Source organism: Phoenix dactylifera, chromosome 11 (genome assembly GCF_051530095.1).
Source record: "Phoenix dactylifera cultivar Ajwa chromosome 11, Ajwa_hap1_PhDact_Kaust_v1.1, whole genome shotgun sequence".
NCBI lineage: Eukaryota > Viridiplantae > Streptophyta > Magnoliopsida > Arecales > Arecaceae > Phoenix > Phoenix dactylifera.
This window is the reverse complement of record NC_143200.1, coordinates 20,966,083-20,990,397: the sequence shown is the minus strand read 5'-3', so window position 1 is coordinate 20,990,397 and position 24,315 is coordinate 20,966,083. Positions and strand designations below refer to the sequence as shown.

Sequence of the window (24,315 nt, the reverse complement as noted above, 5' to 3'; positions counted from 1 at the left end):
AATAAAAGTTAAGAGATTAAAAGTACTTAAATAAAATCTAAATTATGAAAAGAACCTCACATAAATCAAATCTGCAATAGAAGTACCTATAATTACCAATCACAATGCTAATGCAACATGTACATGTCACGCTCTCAACTTATTTACAGGTGGGGTGGTGACTCCTGGGATTGGCCCACGTTTGCAATCTGTTTTCTTTTACCCTTCTACACCCTTTTTGGATAGGCATATATATAAGTAGCTAGATTGAAAAGTAACAAGAGTATTCCACATAAATATTGGAATTTTCTAATAAATCATTCCTCACAATAGAAAGTGTTTTGGTAAAATAAAAGTATAATTAAATTACTAGACTCGATTTTGATTATAAGTAACCAAGTCCACACATTCAACGGCTTATTATGAGGGGCACACCTGTGATGAAAAGATTGTCCCAGAAAAACAAAAAAAAAAAAAAGAAAAGAAAAAGTGGAGGAAAAACAGAGGTGATCAAAGGAAATATGATTTGAGACTGAGAAAGAATTTGGATACTCCTTATTCTGCTCCATCCTATCTTATTTATAATTAAACCACTATAACTAATCAATAAGTTTTTAATGATTAACCACAACCATAGTAGGAAATCATGGTCTCTCGCTCAAGGAGAGGGATGCGAGATAGCTTAGTCAAGAGTCGTCAGCTTTGATGGGTGATTGAACGGGGTAGGAAATTAATCAAAGCGTACTCTGTTCATTTATTTGTGAGATCCATTTCAACGGATCATGGATGGCAGTGAGCTAGTTCGGTGGCAAAGTCCGTACTCAGACCAATGGTTTGCGATTGAGACCAAAAAGGATGGTCCAATGCTCGAAATTCCTGTCATTTTTAAGATGTGGAATGAATCAAAGACAAGCAATCTTATTTCTTTATGAGAGATTGTTTCAAATTTCTAACTTTGATCTTTAGGACTCGTTTGATACTCCACAAAAAAAAAAAAAACACTGAAATATTTTTTCTGAAAAGTTTATTTCTGAAATATAATGCATGAAAAAATAGTTTTGACATGTTTGGTTGATCATGAAAAAGTGATATTTCAGAGTGGTTTATATTTGGTTAAGCACCTACTCTTCCAAGAAAGTTATATGAAATACTTATTATACTTTTAATAAACAAATATATTATCCATGAATTTTGATGGCTTATGGATATTTTTGAAAAAAAAAATCTCAATTTTCAACTAATAGAAAAGTAACTTTTTTATATCCTCCATAATTTTTTTCCATAAAATATAAAAATCTATTTTTTAAATTCTTATTTTTTAAAAATATTAATTAAATAATTTTTTTATTTTTTTTGTTGACCATATTTTTTTTTCTTTTTATTGGCAAACTAGATGAGTCCTTATACCTTGTTGAGAGCAATCTTTCTACTACACCCATCCACTACAATCCACAATAGAATTTATAAGCGGATGAGTTTGAGGCCTCAATAATTTAGATAGAGAAAAAAATACTATACTCTAGTATAAGATGATAGGGCTGAATTTTCAAATTCGGGGAGCCAACAACGAAAGCCTATTAAGTAGCTCGAATCTTCCTCTACCAACTAACTAGAATACGGGCATCGGGCCGCCTATCCACTAAAGCAAAAAGCAAAAACCTATCTTAAACTAGCGTAGGCTTTCGCTTTCATAATAAGGGCAAGTCAGATGGCTGATGGCCTCTAATGCAAAAAAGAAAGGCTCCTGGGAAGCAAGTCCAGTTCAAGGACCGCAGTAGGACCAGTACTTAAACCTCTTCTACTCCATATCATTATTTCATTGACATACATTCGGTCCTTATTTAATCTGCTAATTAAGCCTTAGGTCCCCTCCGCCGCCTTTGTCCGTCGGTCTAAAGCTTAGGGGGCCAAATGAGGTGGAAAGGTTGGCAAACGCCGACGTGGATCACAAGGGGACAACCGTTCCATTCAATTATAGCCTCGATTTCCTCCCAATTATATAAATGGGGTCCATTAAAGAGGATTAAACCCTTAAACATCTCCATACGATTGATCCGGAACTTCTAATTGGCCCCACGGATGGAGGGAGTCTGTCCTTGCGCTACCGACTCGTGGTATTCATGTAATTCTAGGTTAAAAGCTCGGATAAATTTCTGGATCCAAGTTCGGAGGGCAGCGTCAAAAGGGGTGGTTCTATATACACCCCCCCCTATTGCTCAGGACACCCCCCAAAAATTAAAAAAAAATTAAATACTCTCTACACCCCCGGATTTGCTAAGGACACCCCTAAAAAATTAAAAATTCCTAAATTACCCCCCACCCTCCCCACCCCCTCACCTAAATTGCTCTCTACACCCCCCAAACCCCCCCACCCCGCTCTTCCCCTCCAAAACACCCGCCGGCTTCTCCCTTCCGCCCAAAAAACCTCGCCTCAAGCACCTCGCCGGCGGCCAAACCCCCTCCGTCTCCCTTTGAACTGTTCCGCCCAAAGCACCTCGCCGACGCCCAAAACCCCCCCGTTCCCCCTTCTCCCTCTCGTCGCCGGCATTCTGTTCGGCTGCACAGAGCCGGACAGAACCCTTCTGTTCGGCTGCACAGTGTCGGACAGAAGCCTTCTGTTCGGCACTGTGCAGCCGAACAGAAGAGTTCGGTTGAGGGTTGCCGAACAGAAGGCTTCTGTTCGGCACTGTTCAGCCGAACAGAAGCCTTTTGTTCGGCGATCCAGTGCCGAACGGAGCACGAACCGTGAAAAAAAAAAAATTTCGAAACAAGGTGGAACACGTACCTTTGTGGCCGATTCTTCGTCCCAAATCACTAGTTGCTTGTCCATGCTTCGAATGGGGCTTAAATCTCCTTCAAAGATCGCCTAAACGATGTAAATGGATCGAGGGGTTTAAGGGGGGTTTGAGGGGTGTTTTTTTTTTTTTTCTTTTCAAAACGAAACGGAGGAGGAGGAAGGGGGGGTGTACTGAGAAAATTTCAAGGGCAATATGGTAATTACACTAAAGGTTAGTTTGGATATTTTTTTTTTGGTTTTTGGGGGGGTGTCCTTGGGGGGGTGTATATAGAACCCCCCCGTCAAAAGGTTCGATTCTACGCACCCTAATGTCTCTCACTGCCACGTAGGTACGATATTGCCCTCGTATTTACAAGGAAAATGCTTTCAAGCCCCTCCCGGTCCAATTTTGGTTTAGCATCGAAATAAAAATAACAATCCTAATGTTTGAAAGTGTGACGAGTGAAGTGGCATGTTCTTTTCGTGGTACGCGAAGCCAAGGGCGAGTGGAAAATAAAAATAATTGTGCTTTGAAATTCATATTTTATAAAGTATTTCTATATTTGTTTGTTAAAAATTTCTAGAATAGCATTAGAATGGCATGGACTTTGCTCGTCTAAAAGAAAGATGTAATTTGAAAACACCATGATAATTTTTTTTTTTCCACCAAGGAGGAGAAGTTTTCTTTATTTTATTCATGAACAGCCATATATATATACCAAAAAAAAAAAAATCATATCCCACACAATATTAAAAATGAAAAATACATATTGTATAGAATTAAATTCCGCGATAGAATTAAATCTCACATAATGTGCATCAAGAACGAAAAATACTTATTATACAGAATCAAACTCTATATAATATGACGGAATCAATTTTTACATAATATGCATCAATAATAAAAAAATACATATTGTACATAATTAAATCAAATCTCATATAATATTCGTAATATTTTCTTCAAGTTGGAGTATGGAGGCCCGTGAGACCCAACATGTACAGTACTAATAAACTAATGGTAACAAATCCTGTGTATTCGTCAAGAATTACAGCTGCCTACATCAGCTGCATACCATGCAGCCAAGACTATAATAAATTAAATTATTTTGTACTGAATAAATCTCAATTTTTTTTTAAAAAAAATAAAAACAACAACGTAACGTGTTTTTTCTCGCTCACATAAGTGGAGCTACCAAATATATATAACTGCAAGGGTCTAAATAGAGAAGCTACGATGCGAAGACGTTGTTTTATGTACTGGGCTTATCTTTTTGGTGGGACTCGGTGCTCGGGTCCTCGTTAGATGCCATCCAATCCCATGATGCCAACTGAGCTTTTCGTATCTTCAAACAGATGCACGGTCAGCAACCTAGATTGTAGCTTGCCATGGGCTCACCGCAATTTAACTTCTGAGTGCATGGAAATCTCATCCGCTGCATAATTGAACTTGAAATTATCGTGAAAACCGGAAAATATTCTATATGAGTTTTTCGGATTTTGGATCCGAGAAAATATTTAGTATTTTTATTTTTTTCTGGGTCATATATGGAAAGGACACAGATAATTTTGCTAGGAAATCCACGAATACACCTTACATTCACTCGAGATCATTTGGTACAAGATAATCCATGAATCTGTGAAGCCAAAATTATTCTTCCTTCAATTTTAATTAAATATATATTTCTTAAAATTCAATTCTCAATATCTTCTATAAATATTATAAGGACTTTATCCAAAAACTAGCTAGAGATATTATTTTGGTTGTTTGGCTCCGTATAAGTAACCAAGATTTATCTAGCTAGTACATAGCTGATGTAGGACTACGCATATATTCTTACAAATCCTCATATATCCTCCATCTGTTTAAACCATAGCACCGTCATCAGGTTAAGAGTCCAAATCTACTCAAATGCAATCATAAATATCGTAACCAACCTAAATAGACTCATATATCCATGGACTAAATCTGCTCAAATATCATTTGTAATAACTTATAACTTTATCCAAAAAAATTAATTAAAAGATATTATTTAAATTTTTTTATCTTTGTATACGGATCCAAATCTATCGATTGTGTATTTAATGTAGGACTAGACGCGCTGTACAAAACCTCACAAATACTAAGAAACATCCTCACCCTCTATAACAATGACGTGTATGGGTCATAAGTTTGAGTATGCTTCATTTAGATTGTCACCATCCGAATTTTTCTTTTAGCATTTCAGTGCTTTCTAAGAATACCAGAACTAGGTTTGGAGATGATTTCGACGGTTTAACACCTTTCACACGGATCCATCAGCCTTCCTATCATTTGCCTTGCGGAGGTTTTACGGCTACTGTGTATTGTTTGTTCCAACAAACGGACGCTACCAGCCACAAATGCCACCAACCTTGCTTTATCCTTGGCATTACTTTATCCTTGTCAATTCCTTGTGCTGATATGGTTTGAGAGGAATGGTAGAATTTATAGGATATTTGTGTAATCCATGAGCCAATGGTTAAAACTTGATATACCTCACGAGCATCATGTTATCATCAGGAATAAATAGTGATTGGGCAAAGTACAATAACTTTTTTTTAAAAAAAAAAATCCTGCCATTACACTTTTCTAATTAAAGCTAGGATGCCATTTTATTTTATCCTTGTATATGAACCTTAAATTCATGTTGAAATAATTGCAAACACCTTCAAAAATGAGAAACAACTCAATATTGATACTGCAATTGTTTTTGATACTTGAACAGTATCGTACGATAAAATATTTGGAATACAATCTTCCTTGTATTTTTTTGCATTTTGTCAAAAGCACACAACTCAACCACACCATGCTAATTACCAACATGCAGTGATGTTGCTTGTTGGATTGATGGGGCATTAAATTTAATTTGTGATCCTTTTGCCCTTATAATATCATTTGGGTATTTCCTTCTAGTTGTTGTGACCTGGTGTATTGGAAGATAACACCAAACATTTTATGAAATAATCAAATTCTAGCAATAAACATAATCAGACACTATTACAAAGCTAAAGAAGAAAAGAGAGAGAGATGGATCCTGCTATATACTCTTAGATGGACACAAGCCTCTATCAAGTTGCAATGTGTTGGCTGTCAATTAGAAGAAATGCAGCATTCAAGCATCATCAACTTGAATGCCAGAAACAAATCTACTCTATGATATACATAAATTAAAATAGTCTTGAGTATGGAGTGAGATCCAATGACCCTTATGAATTACAATTTTCATGTACAGATATGACAGACACAACAAGAGTACTGCTGTGGATTCTTCCATTGATTCACTATTTTATTGATCAGTCCAATGTAACAGCAGGGATCGGTCCTAAGTGCCATTGAGCTAATTAGCGACTTCAAAAGAAGTACTGTTGAATGATAGTTGACTCAAACTAGGAGAAGACAAAGTATTTTGACATGGTTCCCCCTGTCCATTGTTAATTTGATTTAATAAGACTGAAAATGAATTGAATAGGAAACAGATATCAAATATAATATGGATGTGAATGCCGATATTTAATCGGATGCCATATTTATTTAAAATAAACATGGATACATAATATATAGTGAAAAGTACAAATATAAATCAAATAGTTAAATTTTGTAATTATAAAATCAAAAAATCTATCCAATAAAAGTTAAATTGAGAAAGTAACATGTTAATATAATTATTTATTTTTTTAAAAATATTATGAGCATTATATAAAATTAAATATGATTATAAATATAATTGAATATTTAAAAAATAAATTAGATAGTAATGTAAGAATAAATATGATTGCAAACATAATAGATATTAGCCAGATATTTATATTTGTCTCTATTGCCGACCAATCTGGTTCACCCACATCATTTGATACCCGTAATGGAGTACTGAATACTGTTTCATCACCCATACGTCCATGTCAAAGTGGTTCGTACATTTTTTTCGATGGTCCAGACGTGTTCAAAACCTTCCCATCGTACGATGTGACGTATTCCAACCGGGGAAAGGCCGTGGCATTTCCGTGGTTTCATGAATATCCGAGGACATTTGTGTCTAAAGGCCATTCCGTTGTTAAAAGTTACCGCCAACCACCTCTCGCTTTCCGTCCACCGACACCCTTCCCCGGTCGCCTGCAGACGGCTCTCGCAACCACTCGCTCCAATGAGACCCACCCTCAAAGATTGAGAACCAGTTCCACCAAACAAAAAAAAATTGAGCACTAGACAAAAAAATATAAAAAAAGATAGGACTTTAATAATATATATTTGTATACAAAACTAAGAATAGAGTGTAATAAACTCGATTTCCTTGGCCAGATGAAGGAGAGATGGGCAATTCAAGAATTATTTAATGATTGATTAATTTATTTTTATTTTTTTTATTTCCTTGGTGGGCAAGTCTACCTCGCGTGACCGGACCTGCTTCCCTCTAAACAACTCCCGCACTCCCGCTCTCACTCTCTCATCTCCCTCAGTTCTGGATGCACTCGCGTCTATAAGCTTCAGAGCGACGCAGAACGCGAGAGAGAGAGAGCTGGAGATTTCGGATCTCGACCCTGCGATAAAATATAGTACAATAGAAGTGTGCGAAGTCCGCCGGGAAGTTCCCTCTGCGGCATTTTTAATTTAAATGTCGGGGGCGGAGTCTTTCGTCCGAAGCTTCGGCAGTGGAGGAAGCTAAGAAGGGGAAACGAGAACAGAAAAAACTCTTTCCGCTGCGTAACTCTCTCTCTCTCTCTCTCTCTCTCTCTCTCTCTCGCTTCATCTCTTTTGCCCAAGCTTTCTGATTGTCTCCGTCTCCACCTTTTCTTGATTCTTAGAAGAATCATCATTTTTTTCTTCCTTTTTTTAATCTATTCAAATTCTTGGAAGATCTGGATAGCTCGATCACGGCGCTTCCGAGTAGCATTTCTTGAAATCTTGTGCCATTTGATTTCTCTTGTGTCCTCATTTGGTTGAGAAGTTGAGTTTGCTGAAGTGGAGGCTAGAAAGGTTTGAGTTCGAATTGGATTGGAGCTGCCTTTTGCTAGTTTTGATGTATTTTGGCTTGCTTCTTGTTTCTCTGTTGGTGTTTGAGTAGATTTAAGAGGTCTATGGATTTGCATTCGGTTTTTGAATAGCATGTGGAGAAATCCGATCGTTTCTTGAGTTTGAGAGCCTGAATTTTTTTTCATTCAGCGGATCCATAATCCGACGCTTTAATCTCCTGGATCGCATTTCATTTTCTGTTTATTTTGGCAGTTTGGACTTTGATTTCTTTGGTTATAATGCAACTAGATAGAGCTGATCATGAGGCTTTTTTACTTCTTTGTTCTCCTCGTTATGGTAGCCGATGCTTCTGTTTGGAAGATTGTTTGGGTCTGTATGTGACCTAGATTTGGCTTCAGGTTGGAAGCCAAGGCCCCAGGGAGTTTCTATTTGTTATTTCTAGCAAGTCCAGAGTCACAACTGTTGGCGCTTTTTTACTCCTTTGTTCACGTCGTTATGGTAGCCGATGCTTCTGTTTGGAAGATTGTTTTGATCTGTATCTGACCTAGATTTGGCTTCAGGTTGGAAGCCAAGGCCCCAGGGGAGCTTCTATTTGTTATTCCTAGCGAGTCCAGAGGCACAACTGTTGGCTATGTTTTGAGTTACAAACGTGGGACTCCGATCAGTGAACCTAAGTTTCTTGATATTGTACATGCTATGACTATATTTTGAGTTACAAACGTGGGACTTCGATCAGTGAACCTAAGTTTCTTGATATTGTACTATGACAAGAAAACAAAATATAGGGTCACCTATTTGGTAAGATTTTTTTGATTCTGCTTTTTTGGACCTATGTATTATAGATTTGTGTTGAGGAGTAATACTCCCACATCATATAGGTTAAGGACTCTTATGGTTCTTGTATACTTTTGGGCCCATCCATCTAATTGCTCTGGTTTTTAGATAGAATCTTAACATGGTATTAGAGTCTACTGACCTTTCTTACCTACCAAAATCTCCACACTCCCATTTACTAATCCACGTGTCACCTCTTGTTCCGGGTTCCATCCCTCAGGCTTTACACATAAGAGGGGGTGTTGAAGAATAACAGTTCTACATCGGATAGGTTAAGGACTCTCATGGTGCTTATATACTTTTGGACCCATTCATTTAATTACTCGTTAGGATCTGAACTAGCTAAAAATTTAAGTCTGATGGTTGCAAGTATTCCAGAACTGCTTTAGAATAGATGCTTGCTTTTAGTCCGCAGAATAAGTGTTCTGGTTACCTTGCTTTGTAGCTTCTAGTTATCGTTTGTTCTTTTCGAAATGTTTCAGTGGAGTAAGTAACTGTTACTATTCCCTATTCTTTATTAGATCTTGTTCAAGTACTGGATCAAGTTAATTCTTTAATCTGCATAATTACTAAGATATCTATGATTTTGTATCTCCCAAAGCCTATGCCTATTTAGATCTTCATGATAGTAAGGTTAGATACCAGTACTATGCATGTTTATGCATAAAGAAGTTCAGTTTTCTCTTATCTGTTGAAGGTTAATGTTGCAATGATATAGCTTGTCCTACAAATGAGGAAGAAACTTGTTTCCCATTGCTGCAAAATTTACTTTAGAACCAACTCAATTCATTATGTTGCAGAAGTCTCTGTTGACACTATTTCCGTCTGCTTCATGGATTTCCCTCCAAATGTAGTCTTACATCCTTACTCCCCAAAGTTCTATACATTAACAAAGTCCAGCTTATTTTTGCGACATTCCATATTTCATATAGATATAATTTATGTATAAAGGGAAATCCTTAAAGCTTTCACATTATGTCTCAGGGTTTACCCATAGCCTTATTCAAGTTTTATCACCTCCCGACCTTATGCTTTGTTGTTTAGGTATTGCAAGAAACCGGGTTAAATCGGCTCCCCTAGGATGATACTTCAAACACTAGTTTCAAAAGAAGTGAACATGAATTAAGCTGTAGATCTCATCAGTCTGGATCAACTTCTTAGTCTATAGAGCGCCAAATTGTTTAAAGAAGCACTATCCGATAATTATCTGCCTATTCTAGTTAACTGTGGTTTTGTCATACATGGTTGAGAGAAGTTAAAAAGGTTTGACTAGAGGATTTGTTTTCCCAACCTAATATGTATTATAAAAGAAAGAAGATCAGTGGAAAGGGGAAACTATATGAATTCATTGGATTGCAGTACAGATAGAAATACTTGATATCAGTCCTAGTTCTCCATATGCTTTTTTTTTCCCAGTCCAATATTAAACATGTAACATTGAGTTGAAACATTGCCCGACATACTATCTGGTCCAGAAGTATGTTCTAGTATGGCAGATTTGGTCTGCATAAACAATGTGATGTCTATATTTTTCAACGACCTGGTAGAATCTAGTTCATCACTTTAAGCTTTGTTCTGAAGCTTTTCTTTATATATAGAATGCCAAACTGGCATCATGTGGTTGCTGTAAATAAAAGATTGCTTTCTGTTCCTATTATATTATGCCCTCCCGTTCTCTAGGTTTTTGGGAAATCAAAGAATGGCATGTGCATTGCACTTTATGCTCAGCTAATTATTTGACAAATTATTTCTACTGATTTTTATAATTAATTACTGTTAACTGAATTTTTGGTTCTATCAATGATTTTATGTTGATAGATACATTATTTTTAGCCAGCTATAATTCAGCCAATAATTTTGGGTGAACCAACCTTTTGTCATTTTCAGGGTGCAAAATCAAAGTTTATGGACCATTCTGCATTTGTGAAGTTCCTTGTAGGTTCATATCTGTAGAAAATTGTAGGTGAAACATAAAATCTGAAATTTATTCAAGGACCTATTTAATCTCTGAGCATTCATTTGTGCTTATCTGCTGTTCCTTCTTGTATTTTATATCAAATCTTATATTATTCAGATTACTCTAATTATGTTTAAAAGTCCAATGAAGAATTGATCTAGTTTTAAAACCCCCCTCCCCCCGTTTATAGGTCTTCATCTTGGGTTTTTGGGAACTCCAATCTAAATTTTACATGGAATATTGAGGCATCTAAACTGCTTATTTTATTAACTGGTGGTTGATTAATATAAACTTCTAGGTGAGTTGAAGTCTGAAATCCTTCACATAGTTACTTAGGTCTCATGTTTTCTTGTTCAAAGGTTGTGCACTATTATATTTTGCGAGTTCATCTTGTTTGAAGTTTCAGTGCTTATATTGTTTTATTCTTGCAACTTAAGAACCATATCATGTAATTTCATGATTACCGATTATTATTTTGTCTTTTACTTTGGAATAGCTGCTGGAAATGTTTGATTTACCTTGCATTTGCAGTATTTCAGGCTCCACTGGGAATGCTCAAGGATCACCCAATGTTCATTTCAGGTGCAGAAGGTGCATGAAAAGCAACTCATAGTACACAAGCGTGAAATGCCTTTATCAGGCAATCTACTGTTCCTTTGATTACACTCAAGTTTGACATGTGAAAAGCTTAAGTAGGCTCCCGACATTCAATTAATAAGGAGACAATAATTTGAAGCTCACATTGAAAATTTAGGCTTAAAGCCTCAGACACAAGGTCATATTCCAAGTACTACAGTAAGTACTTTAAATGCAGGTACTGTTTCTTAACTATCTAAAGATATGGTTAGAGATCATGCCATTGACATGCGCAGGTCTGAAGTGTTCTAATTAATTCAAGTCCCTGCGAAATGGGTGCCAAAGAAAATGGAGAGGAAAGAGATTACCGTTCGAGTGATGTGGAAAAAGAAGTCAAACAGGGAAAGGAAGGAAAATCAAACTATGAGCCTGCAAGTGATTCTCTTTCATCTCAAGGGGAGGCTCAGAGTAATGGAGATAACAAGGTAAAAAGAGTTTCAAGGGTTCCCAAAAGACTCGCAAAAAAGGAATCAGCAGAAAATCGTCCTCATGCATCAAGAGTTGTTACCAATCATCCAGAATCCAAAAAACTGCAATTTAAAATGTCAAATAATAGTCAAAGGAAATCTCAAAAACCAAATGAAGCTGCTTCAACACCTAAGACCATCAATAATAAGAAACCAGAGAATGTGAAGATCCCTTCTAGACCTTCATCAGAGTTATCTGAAGGAACTAATGGTAAGACCATTGAAGAGGTTAAAGAGATAGATATCTTGGATGAGGCTCCAAATTGTGATCAGAGTGTTGAAACAGATGAAGAAACAGTTGATGCAGAAGAGAATAATCCAGATGATGACAGAGCCAGTACAAATCAAAAAATCAATGAGATGGAACAAAGAATGAAGAAACTCGAGGAGGAGCTCAGAGAAGTAGCTGCTCTTGAGATTTCTCTCTATTCCATGGTACCAGAACATGGAAGTTCAGCTCATAAGGTCCACACACCTGCCCGGCGTCTTTCAAGGCTATATATTCATGCTTGCAAGCACTGGTCTCGGGACAAGAGGGCCACTGTTGCAAAAAACACAGTGTCAGGCCTTGCATTGATTGCTAAATCATGTGGTAATGATGTTCCAAGGTAAATAAGCTATTACTTTTTAGCTAAGGATATTAATATATTTTCTTGTTCCTAGACTAACAACCATTTGGTTTTATTTAAGGTTGACTTTCTGGCTATCAAACACAGTTGTCCTGAGAGAGATAATTTCTCAAACATTTGGCAATATGTTCCTCTTAAATCCAACCATGAGAGCTTTTGAGTCAAATGGTGGTGCAAAGAAAACTGAAGGGAAATTGACCCCACTAAAATGGAGGAACAATGCTGGAAACAGACAAGCAAAAGTTTTTGGTTTTATGCAGCAGATAGATGACTGGCAAGAGACAAGTACATTTACAGCTGCGCTGGAAAAGATCGAATCTTGGATCTTTGCCCGAATCATAGAATCAGTATGGTGGCAGGTAAAATTGCAAATTATATATGATTTTTTTGTGACGTTAGCATATTTCTTGGAGCATTTGTAGCATTAGCTGCCAGATACTCTGCATGATTCGTGTACTATGTAAATTATACAGAGAATATATAGGTAAGTAGTAGTCAACTTATATAAGGCAAGTGGTTCTCTAGCACATGGAGACATTTATATACAATGCCCAAAAAAGGGATGATCAATTAATATTAAATGATTAGGCATCCATCAGAGCAATTTTCCCATACAATTCCATCCAGAAAAAGCATCCAACAGGCATTTTTCCATTTTTAAGGTTGTAATTTCCTGTTTCAAATAAATAACGGAGATTTGGTGATTACATGTTACTGTTATGAGATGTAGCACCAGAGGAACTCATTTGCCGCTCTTATTAGAAAACATATCCAACAGAATGGTTTCTCTTCTAGAAGATCGGCACCTATAAACATGTCTATGGCAAGCGCTACAAAATCATGAAATGTGTGTTAGGTAGAGCAAAGAGCAAGGTTTACTGGATTTGCATCGAGTGGAGCCTTGAAATCATTACATCGATATTATTCTGTTTGGATTTATGTATCTAGTCATTGTTTTTAATTGGCATGTAACTAGCATCTTGGAATTGTAATAGACTTGAGAATACTTGATTTTATGTAATGATGGATGACAGCTAGTCTTGCTGATTGTAAGGTGTAAGTATGGAACTTACTGCGGTTTGGCGGGTTACTTATGTGGTGCATGAATTCTTAGGACGTTAGAGTGAGATTTATGGGATCCGGACTTTTGATGTAAGAGAAATATGTCATAAACTGGGGTTAAAAGAAAAGTTCATGCGTGCTGGTTGACAATAGACTTCTTGACGGTAGTTAATGTGATATGCCACTTGTTGCAAGAGTGGTAGATGGAACTCATATTAAATTAATAAGGAAGGAGATATCATTAGGGTTTGGGTTTATTGGAAATTATGCATCGGAAGAATATCATGCATATGGAAAGATTCTTGGATAATTGAAGGGTAGTTTGTGAAGTGTTAGATAGGGTATCCGTGGAGGCTGTCAGGCGGGAAGATAATTCTGAAAAGCTGTGAGTTGTGGGAACTTCTTCCTTGAGGCAATATAAACATGGAAAGAAGTTTGCTTCATGCAACCCTCCTAAAGTTGCTTCAGCTGTTGATCATGTATTACATAAGATTCAAGGCTTCAATATTCTTTTGGCTGGCCTCATATGGCAGTTTATTTACCTTGATTCAAACTCAAAAGAAGAAGAATCTCCTTAACTAGTTATGTCCTCTTCAGGAAATGTAAGGAGTAAGGACAATATACATGTCTAGTTTTCAAGCTTTTTGCAAAATCGGTGTAGGATATGCAACGTAATTTGGTAATGTTGGATTCTGTTAAAGACCTTCATGGTTGTTTCTGCTTTTCATCCTGTCTTCAAAAACTTTAGTAGCATGAAACATCTAGTCTTTGGAGAACTGGAATGTGAAAGGGAAAAAAATATAAATGCCCAGTTGTAGTATAAGACACATAGGTTGGTGGCCATCTTGCTGTTTTCTTTTATTAACAAAAATAGAGCACACATTACATGCATGCATGTACATTAATGGCTATCTAGGTGTAGCTTTCCATTTTTATTAGTAGCATATGTAATTTGCTTTTTTCGCATTGAAGCTTACATAATTTTTGACGACATTGCAATATTTTGTGATCGTCTATTTAATTATGCTATAAATGTACAACCTGATGTAGTTGTTCTATGATTTCAAACATTAGTCAAGAAAATTACCAAAAGTAATTTTGATATTGTTGCCTGCTTGAGATTTTTTTTTTTTTGAACATCATTTGAAATTTCCTGCCCATTTGGATTGAGGTCTGAGACTTTCTTTCAACTTTGCCTTAGCAAAAATCTTTTGTTATCATGTTCCAGATATTGACTCCACACATGCAATCTCCAATTGAAGAGATGTACACAACTAAAGGATATGGAAGATTGTTGGGTCCAGCTCTGGGTGATCAACAGCAAGGCAGTTTTTCTATTAACCTGTGGAAGAGTGCTTTTCATGATGCTTTTACCAGACTCTGTCCAGTTCGTGCTGGGGGGCATGAGTGTGGCTGTTTACCTGTATTGGCAAGAATGGTAGGAACCGACCAACTGCAACCTTTGCTTCTTCACTTCATCACTCATGTTTGGTATATTATATGTTTGATTGTTTTGGAAGGTTAATTATGGTTTCTTTCATTTTGATTAGGTGATGGAACAATGTGCATCCAGATTAGATGTTGCCATGTTTAATGCCATTTTGCGTGAATCAGCCAATGAAATACCAACGGATCCTGTATCAGACCCAATTGTTGATCCAAAAGTTCTCCCAATTCCAGCTGGGGAATTGAGCTTTGGATCTGGTGCACAACTCAAAAATTTTGTATGCATCTTAATCAGATTCCTTTCGTGCATTCACAAATAATACTTGCACTGCATCTTGTTTTATCAAGTAGGAATATGTTTGTTTGATGCTATGCTTAGAAACAGAATATTAGATATGACATGAAAATAAGGAACAAATATTCATGATGCATTTTCTTTGTTCAAAAACCCAGCAGTGGTGAGAACTTTTTTCTTGATATAAATCAGAAGTTAATTTGACATTCTTGTAGCAGGCCTTAGAGCAGAGCCATGTCCCTATGCATTCAGTCCACTGGTCGTTTTACAAATATGGCCCCAAATAGATGTGTAGAAATTTTGCTAAGTGAGCCAGTTGGCTGAGCTGCTTGCTTTTTGGAATATATAGGTGACCCTAGCCCAAAGTTCCCTGGTATTGTTCTTTAACTTGGTAAAAGGAAAATCCTTGTAGGAATTAATCCAGTGCACAGTAACTGCTGATTAGACTCTTCCCGGAGTTTCTTATGCTTTTTAATTTTGCAACTTCCAATCCTCTTCATATGGACGGTAGTTTCTTATGGTTGCCTTTGACTGCGGTCTACTACCAACAATGGTTTTCCAGTGTCTGGTTCTCCATGCACTCTTGATCCATCTGAGTTCGATTTTATGAGGTCCTTGACCATGAAATGAGATATCCATGTAACCCATTTCATGATATCCTTGGACTCAAATCACTTCTATGGCTCGATATTTCCTTTGAATTCTTGCATCCCAGGCACAATTTTATTTTGGATTCCCTGAATTGACTAGTTTCCAAACAAACCACTATGGCAACCATGCTTCTATCTGTTCCGTTGGTGCTCATTTCAGTCAAAAGTATTCCCATGAAATATCATATATGGATTCTAACCACGATTCTTTAAAGTTTAAACCCTCCCATATTCTTCTTGGCAAGTTTATGTTTTACTTTTTATTTTTGGTGTTGAATCAACTTACCTAGACACCACTTTAGTTTTTTGATCCCTTTTTAAACAAGTCAACCATAAACTTCAGTGGGTAAACTGCAGCTTTCAGATATGGGTGTACAAATGTCTTCATATGAATCTCAGGACAGTAAATTTCTTTTGCTGTTGCCATGGACAGTTTAAAGATGTATAACTAGCTGAAATGCTCCTCTGCAGATTGGGAGTTGGTCCAGATGGTTGACAGATCTTTTTGGTATATATGCTGATGAGGATGATGACAGAAGGGAAGGGAGTCCTGAATTGAAATCTATTCGCCTACTTAATGAGTTGAGTAACCTTTTAATGCTCCCCAAGGACATGCTTCTTGAAAGGAGCATCAGAAAAGAGGTTAGCTTTTTGACATAAATCAATTTCGAAGTTTTCACCTTTCCAATATCCTCTTCTAATTTCTCTTGTTCATTAAAGTTCTGTCCTTCAATCGGTCTGCCCTTAATTACACGGATACTGTGCAACTTCACACCTGATGAATTCTGTCCAGATCCTGTCCCAGGTATTCTCCTGGAGGAACTGAATTCTGAGGTATGGTTCCTGGGCTCTAAATGTCCTCTCCAGCTAATGACTAACTTTTATCATATCACAGTGATGCAATTATGATTTTATGTTTTTAACTTTCTATGTCGTTACTTAACATCAATTCTACTTTTGTGTTTTGTTAAGTACACTCACTACTAAAAAGAAAACCACCTAGGAAATGCATATTGGAACTCAGATCTTGCAGGAAACCTGCTTGCGGATGACAAACAATGGTAATAAACCTCTCCAGTTTCTGGTCCACTATATATGGTGAACTTCTATATCTGACACCTTGCACTGTGATAACTTCTTCTCGGTACCTGTGGAAAGACAACTATCAGTTGATTCCTCAAATCTGATGTTGCGAATATGTTTATCTTCATCCTTCTGAACCGTCTCATCTCATTTGCAATGACCATAGCTGTAAATATGATGAAGCATAACATATGCCAGGAACATTTGACCTATCTCACCTGCTTTCCGCTATGATTTTTTTTATACCTGTATTGTTCTGGCAGATAATTTAGTTTGCATAGAATTACTGAGAGCTTTTGACTCTTTTAGGTGGCCAGGCACCATATTTGCTTGCCACTGCAGACTGGTTGAAGAAATCAGAGAAATTCATCCATTCTTCCTGGGCTTACTCAACTCAAAACACAAAATGTTCTTGGACTTGATCTAGCACTCATTCTTGCATTTCCTTTTCTGTTTGCTGAAGATTTGTTCTGTTTGCTGAATCAAATCTTCCATTTCCAAATTCTACTCTCTTGAATCCATGGGGACTCTTTCCAGAGCCTTCATCATATGTATCTGATCCAGCAGGTGCATTTTAGTTACTAGGAGTCATGGTTCAGTACCTGGCTCGGTTTAGTTACTTCACCTCACTTTCTGCCTGTGCCTTTTTAGACAAAAGACATGCATAAGAGGAGGTAATTTTGCAGTATAATTTATCAAGTAGCTTCTTCATCTCCACTAAACAATATCTAGCCAAATTGATTAGTGAAAAGAGCAAACTCATCACCATGATGGCAACATAGTTGTTACCTTGGAGGGGGTCTACACTCCATGTCACTGCTAAACTTGCGACCAAAGTGGAAGGAATTCTTTAGTTTAAATGCTTCATGACCGCCATTTGTGTCTCTTGCAGAGCTTGTTGGAACGTCAGCCAACTGATAAGGACTTGATCAGCAGCTTCCCATGTAAAGCTGCTCCTGTTGTCTATTCACCCCCTTCACCAGCTGATGTTGTAGAGAAGGTGGGTGAAGCTGGTGGGAAAGCCGAGTTGGATCAGAGGGCATCAATGGTCCAGAGAAAGGGATACACGAGCGATGAGGATCTGGATGACTTAGATTCCCCCCTCACATCCATCATTGACAAAACTCCCCCCGTGTCCCCAATTCTCAGAGATGTAAACCAGAAAGAAAGTAAACATGCCAATGCAAGGTACAGACTCCTCAGAGAGGTGTGGTCTGCGGGCATGTGATCATAGGCCTTCCATGCATCTCCATTTTTGTAAAAAGTGGGCATTAGCAACAACAAAGAGGAGAACTGAGACACCAAAACACAATATATCAATGGCATCAAACTATTGAATAAGGACGATCTTAATCTCTCCATCTGTTAAGGTGGCAAACAATAAGGACAGATGATACTTCGTTGCTTAGATGTTTTGTATATCCCTAGCATTTGCATGTGTTCCTGTAAGCAAGAATAACACATACAGATGACAGTCAGATTGTTTACTGAGCATGCTTGTTTTTTTGTATAGCCCATTGTACTTACAGGACTTGAAGCTTTATTTCAATGTTTTTGGTTGGGAGTGGGAAATAAATTCTATTTTACCTTTGTAAGGACACTGTGCTGAAATCAAAGCAGGCCAATTCTAGGACCAACTGAATTCTGCATTCTTTCATTAAGTAGTTTTGATGATTAGTTCTTCCTGTATCTTCACACACCTCACTTTATCATTCTGTAATTGCTCGAGGTAGTTGCTCCCAATTGTCAAAGCGGTGCCGCCTTCATGCTAAAAGAGGTATTTTGGGATCAACCTCATCTGGCTCCCAAGCTCCCTCCCTCTTGGAACGAGACATGAGAGCTCTTGCGTCCCTAGTCACACATTTTATTCAATGCTGGCAATTTGGGTTAGGCTGCACTCAAGACTGGTTTCAAGCTTCAGCAGGGAAGTCCGGACCGGTATCCTGCAGTGCTTGCGATTCCATACCATTCCGAAACAAGTTCGGTCTGAAATCATTTCAACCTCATTTGAAGTTAAAACGAGGGCTATGAGTCACCTATTTCTTTGCACAAATGCTGCCCATTTGGATGCGAATCAACTTGGGTCTCCATCCCTATGCATGGATTGACACAGGATGATGCTTGTCTGGCAATAATATCGCCAATTTTTCAGAAGTTCCCATTTTCTAGCAAAGGCGTTCTGCAAGTCGATTTAAAGGGATTATGAGGCCAAGATGCGCCCAATCACCATATGGTCACAAAAACACATTGAATCAGAAAGATCAGCTGGCGGCCACCTATCTGAATTGGAAGCTTCACTACCAAACAAAGAATGACGGGCGTCTGCTGCTTTGGCCCATTTCTCAATCTTGATCCAGTAAGCTAATTGAGGTAATTAAAAAGTCCAAACATGCAATTTTGAAGTGAATAATTGAATAAATGCAGACTACACCCAAACAAGCAACTGCCAACAGATTACTATTCAGAACTTGTAAACAGTACATGGTTTGATAAAATGAGACTGAGCAAGAAAATTCTTAAATATTTCTTAGAGTCAGCAACGGAGATTCTCATTGTTCAACACTCAAATTGCATCCAAAACTCCCTACAAATCTGAATAATCTTAATAACCTCAAAAGAGGGCATACACTTGCCAAGAATTCAGTCTGCTTCCTCAACAATCTTAGTTCCTAATCCTTTTAACCCCTCTGGGGGAACCTCGGCAACAGTCACCAAAGAGTAGAGCTCTTCTTTTGCATCCTCCTCCTCGTTCCTTTTGCGGGCAATCCTCACGCGAACCCGTCTAGGAACACTTCGGATCCCTCTGCTCCAGATATGCTTGTTGAGCTTCACATCAACCCTCACATCTGTTGTGCCCATTGCCTTCTGTGCAAACTTTCTGATCTCCTTAATGGCCTTGGGAGCCATCTTCTTGAAGGTGCTGTTCACAAATCACAAAGCAGGCAGATGTAGGTAACACTTGTGGAATGATAACAAATGCAAATACAACAATAAACAACTAAAAATGTCGTGTGAAGTCTGGTCATGCACTTGACTACAGGAAAGATTATTAACAAAATTCAGACTCAACTGCTCAGATAAAGAGTCAAAACTATAAGAGGAAAAAAAAGGTTCATGAAAAACCAACTTGAGTGGTATTATGAAGCATGCTGCCCCATGTATACCACATGAATCCGAACTAGGGGTGGCAATCGGGTCGGGTCGGACATAAACGGATTGGATCAGATGTTAAACGGATCAGAAAAGTATAAACCTGAATCCGACTTGTTTATTAAACAAGTCAGAAATTACAACCTGAATCCGACCTGTTTATTAAACTAGTAATCCGACCCGACCCGATCCAACCCGTTTAACTTGTTTAATAAATAGGTCGGGTTTGCTTTTCTGACCCGTTTCACCAAATGGAGAGAGAGAGAGAGAGAGATGGGAGGGTGGGGTATTGGATTTCCTTCTGGCAAGAAGAGAGAGAGGGGCACTGGGGGTTCGACGGAGAGAGAGAGAGACAGAGAGGTGGGGGGTTGGGGACCTTGGGGTTTCTTTCGGCAAGAGAGAGATATGGAGAGGTTGGAGGGTTCGACGAAGAGAGAGAGAGAAAGAGATGGGAGGGTTCGACGGAGAGAGAGAGGTGCCTGCTTCGATAGATCAGGCCGGGCTTCAGGCTTAAGGCTTGAGGGGAATGGATTGGTGGTGGCAGCGCTGGAGGAGGGTTTGGTGATGGGGTTTGTGGGTGGGGGGAGGATAGAGGGAGTGAGGCATACCGATTAAGAGGGCGCCTCTAAAGTCAGTGGCGACAAGGTCGGAGGCGGCGATCCTTGGATCTCAGCGGAGAGGGTGAGGCCGAGATCGACGACAGCAGAGATGGAAAGATCGAGTTCGGCAAGGAAGTGATTCGAGAACAAGGTTGGCCGCCACCGCCGCCGGAGCCATGGCCTTCTTTCCCATCTCTTCTTTTCTCCACTCCCTTGAATCTCTTGATGTAGCCGTCGATGATCTCATCCCGGGTGAGACTAGGATCGGGGGGGGGGGGGGGGGGGGGTCCATGACGATGAGCCAGTGCTCGAAGTCGCACTGAGGGAAGAGAGCTCGGGCGGCACCAGGCGAAGAATCCGGAGGAGAGCTAGAGAGGAGAGGGGAGACCGGGAGAGGGACATTGAAGCCCTAAGGACCAGTCGCTTGTGAGTCGTGCCCTCAAAGTGAAATCAGGCCGAGGTGGAGTGTGATGCAGGCATGCAGTTGGGAGTTGGGCCGGCCATGGGCCTTCTCTTCTGGCCCTTATCTATCAGCCCAACAATTAAACAAGTTATACAGGTTAAACAGATCGGACATCTAAAATATGTATCCGACCCAATTAATAAACATGTTAAACGGGTCAACCTGTTTACGATCCGAACCTGTTTAGGCCAAACCCAAACCTATTTATGGCGGGTCGAATACAGGTCAGGTTGGCAGGTCGGGTCATATTTTGCCGCCCTTAATCCCACCCAAGCACAGATATTTTGCAGCCCTGATTGAGAGATTAGACTTCCCTAGTCCATGTCTGAACTAGAGAGGATCCAAAGCCAAACTTAAAATTGATTCAAGCTACCCAAAACCTTGTATTGCTTGCATTTTGCGAAAAATCGCAAAACCAAAAAACTCGAGTTAAGATATATTTTTAACAAATGAAAAATTGTTTATTCCACAAGAATTTTAAGATTTCAAAGAGAGCATCTAACTATTTTCTAACTTGTTATTCTTGTAAATTTTAACTTTATGCATATTAGAATTATAACACTTGGGTTATTTTTGCAAATATTTTTGAAATACTGATGCAGCTTTTCTCGAGCACTAGTAAACCTCCTTCCTATTCAAGTTTGTCAACATACTCAAGAAATGTAATGATGTAAGACTGAGAAATTAGAAAGTGTTCTGCGTTCAACAATAAAATAAACATAGAACAATATTTAATCTAAGATTATGTGGCTCATTAGACAAACTCATGTGCATCATGCTTAACCATTAGAAAAGTAGAGCTTAAAATTTCAAGAGTATGAAAAAGAATTCATCATACATCATCATGCCTTCTAAAATGCTACTTAATGTCATGAACAAAGAAATGCCAACCAGTCACCGTGACAATATAGAGTTGGCATGAAAGTAACCAACAAGTCACTCATCTGTTGATCCACAGAATCCAGTTAACTATTATCAGAAATAATACTAAGCATATGATGTGACCTACACTTCTAAGTTCCAGAATGACCAACTAGAGTTAGTTCTTATATTTGTTTTATGATTTAACAATCACAGGTGGGAAATGTGAAAAAGATGCTTGATGCATACCTATGACCTAAAATACTGTCAGTACAAATACCTAATGAACTACAAATGTGCCCAAACTTTATGAGTATCCAACCATGATGAGTTATTAAATTCCCATTACCCACAACTGGGTGTCTTGGCTATCATAAAGAAGCATGAATCTGCTACCTTAATTTCTAACTACCAATATGTGAGAAAATTAGCTGCTGCAGATGATGTAGAACAAATCAATGGTATATATTTGTTATACTCTAACAAAAATGCAGCTATATCCTACCATAAATTACTAGAGTTTGGCACATGTGATGTGTGTGACAGGTTGCAATCAAGTAATGGATGATTGTGACCTTTCAAACTTGATTTATTATTTATCTGAAGCGATAAATGCACATACAATTTTGAAAACTGTGTTTCCCTAGCATCTTTTAACAATAAGTAGGTATACTGATAAAAGATGGGAATAGTACATATTCAATTCCACAGGATCAAACAGGTGTGTTCTAACACATGGTAGAGAAAGCAAACAAAGAACTACCAATGTATTGCTAGCACTGCATGCATGTCATTGTGCATGGTTTTTCAATGCAGCTTACAACTAGTTAAGATTGCATTTATAGGGCCCATGAAACACACTTTTTGTCACATATAGACCTCTAGTAATTATCTTTTCTTAGACAACATTTTATAGACAAATAGAAACCAAGAAGGCATATCACACAAAAGAAGAATTCTTTTGACATATCGTGTATAAGGATGACAGACCAATGTTTGACCAAATGGATGTACACTGTCATCACAGTATCCAAGGTAATCGTGTGTGCAGGTGTCCGCATGCACCCTGGATGTTGCCATGGAGGTTTTGTCCATTTATTCAAGCATCCACAGTCCAAAAATTAAAATGGGGCATAACTAAACAAACAAGTAAAATCTTTATTCCTTACAAAAACTGCATCGGTTAACCATGTATCGCATCAATTCATCTCCTCTTATAGATTCATCATGTGCTGGCTTGAAGATGAGACCTAAAGAAAATCTCCGTTCTTTTAGCGTTAAAATTTTAGAGTCCTCCATCCGTCTAATCTCGAGTATAATCAGTCCCGCCCCATACACTTCTAATCCCGTCCCCCTTTCATCCTCACAAATCTTCCAGATCCCTTTCAAAAATGACATCACAAGCGATAATAAACCAATGCAATGCAGCCATGCGTTCAGTTTTAATCCAAGAAAGGACTCACAATGCATTCGTAGCCATCAAATTTAACTAAACAGAAAGATGCATAACCAACGAGCATGAGAGCTGGTGTTAATCTTCCCACCAAATGAATGAAGTAACACTAACAGAGGGCAGATCACGAAGATAAGATTAAGAGAGAGAGAGAGAGAGAAATCGAGAGAAATCCAAGAAAACAGATGGGGAACTACGAGAAAAGTCTTATTGAGATGAATACATCCCCGATTTAAATGTTTCCTAATGGAATAAAAAAGTTTGGGGAAGGAGGGGAGGAAAATACCATCCATGGAGGCGTTTGTGGAGGTTGACGGTGTACTCCCTCGTGACAACCTCCTCCTTCCGCCCCTTGCTCGCCTTCTCCACCATTGTCGTCGCGGCGGCTCTCTTAAACCCTAAGCTGAGAGACCCGCGGCTGAAGAAGAAACCCTAAATCGCGAGAGCGAAGATGATATACTCGCGTATCTTCATAAAAGGCCTGGCATTAGAGTAAATGACGAAACCACCCTCACGTGCCTGCCTTTCCTTCAGGCAACTGAGGTGCACGTGAGATAGCAAGAAAGATCGGTTGACTTTCCTTGTACGAGATTGCAGGCCCGGCTATAAAAATGAGTGACGCTATTTGTCCCAAAACGCAGCAGGTTTTAAAATTAAAAAGCAAAATACTATATAGCGAATCTGGCGCCGACCCATGAGCTGCTCAAATAAAACTTTCAAAATGATGAGCCGCAAAGGACGCCATCCAATCTACCACACTGGCAAATTTTCTAGATCAGGATCAATTTGGTAAAATGCTATATGCTGATGCTTGCTATGTTTTCTTCGAGCTCTGCTTTTTGCACTGAACTACATGCAGCTTAGGAAGCTATAGTGTTAGTAATTTCCAAATTTAGATATTCTTGCTTTATTCTTGGAGGAGATTTTCTGACCATAATTCAATGGTTAAAGAAGAGATCCCATGCTGCCTCAGTAATTCCTTTGC

General features: G+C 38.4%; 2 protein-coding genes across 10 annotated transcripts; one reads left to right on the top strand and one right to left on the bottom strand.

Annotated features, from left to right (window-relative positions):
- The first annotated feature begins 7,026 nt into the window (after positions 1-7,026).
- On the top strand, positions 7,027-18,441 carry LOC103711377 (uncharacterized). 9 transcript variants are annotated; one of them, XM_088707179.2, is made up of 9 exons: positions 7,027-7,475; positions 11,068-11,331; positions 11,409-12,247; positions 12,330-12,627; positions 14,559-14,768; positions 14,881-15,054; positions 16,193-16,363; positions 16,442-16,555; positions 17,697-18,441. In XM_088707179.2, exons 3-9 carry the CDS (start codon positions 11,445-11,447, stop codon positions 18,030-18,032), a joined length of 2,106 nt encoding a protein of 701 aa, XP_088563305.2. In that variant the 5' UTR covers positions 7,027-7,475; positions 11,068-11,331; positions 11,409-11,444; the 3' UTR covers positions 18,033-18,441. The 9 variants fall into 9 exon arrangements, with proteins under 9 accessions (XP_088563305.2, XP_088563309.2, XP_088563312.2 ...); XM_088707183.2 differs by having other exon boundaries at positions 7,048-7,475; positions 11,119-11,331; XM_088707186.2 differs by having other exon boundaries at positions 7,216-7,475; positions 11,068-11,311.
- Positions 18,442-19,230: 789 nt separating this feature from the next.
- LOC120105221 (large ribosomal subunit protein eL31) lies at positions 19,231-23,786 on the bottom strand. The gene is made up of 2 exons (XM_039117482.3): positions 23,617-23,786; positions 19,231-19,724 (listed from the first exon to the last, which is right to left on the bottom strand). The coding sequence occupies exons 1-2, from the start codon at positions 23,700-23,702 to the stop codon at positions 19,445-19,447; spliced, it is 366 nt and encodes a 121-aa protein (XP_038973410.1). The 5' UTR covers positions 23,703-23,786; the 3' UTR covers positions 19,231-19,444.
- Between the last annotated feature and the right edge of the window lie 529 nt (positions 23,787-24,315).

What these genes read in the sequence shown, in the direction of transcription:
- LOC103711377 (XM_088707179.2), top strand. Translation starts at nt 11,445, where the DNA reads ATGGGTGCCAAAGAAAATGGAGAGGAAAGAGATTACCGTTCGAGTGAT. An exon ending in TAGAATCAGTATGGTGGCAG is followed by an intron (nt 12,628 to 14,558) that starts GTAAAATTGCAA and finishes ATCATGTTCCAG; the next exon opens with ATATTGACTCCACACATGCA. An exon ending in AAAGGAGCATCAGAAAAGAG is followed by an intron (nt 16,364 to 16,441) that starts GTTAGCTTTTTG and finishes TGTTCATTAAAG; the next exon opens with TTCTGTCCTTCAATCGGTCT.
- LOC120105221 (XM_039117482.3), bottom strand. Translation starts at nt 23,702, where the DNA reads ATGGTGGAGAAGGCGAGCAAGGGGCGGAAGGAGGAGGTTGTCACGAGG. An exon ending in CACAAACGCCTCCATGGATG is followed by an intron (nt 19,725 to 23,616) that starts GTATTTTCCTCC and finishes ATTTGTGAACAG; the next exon opens with CACCTTCAAGAAGATGGCTC.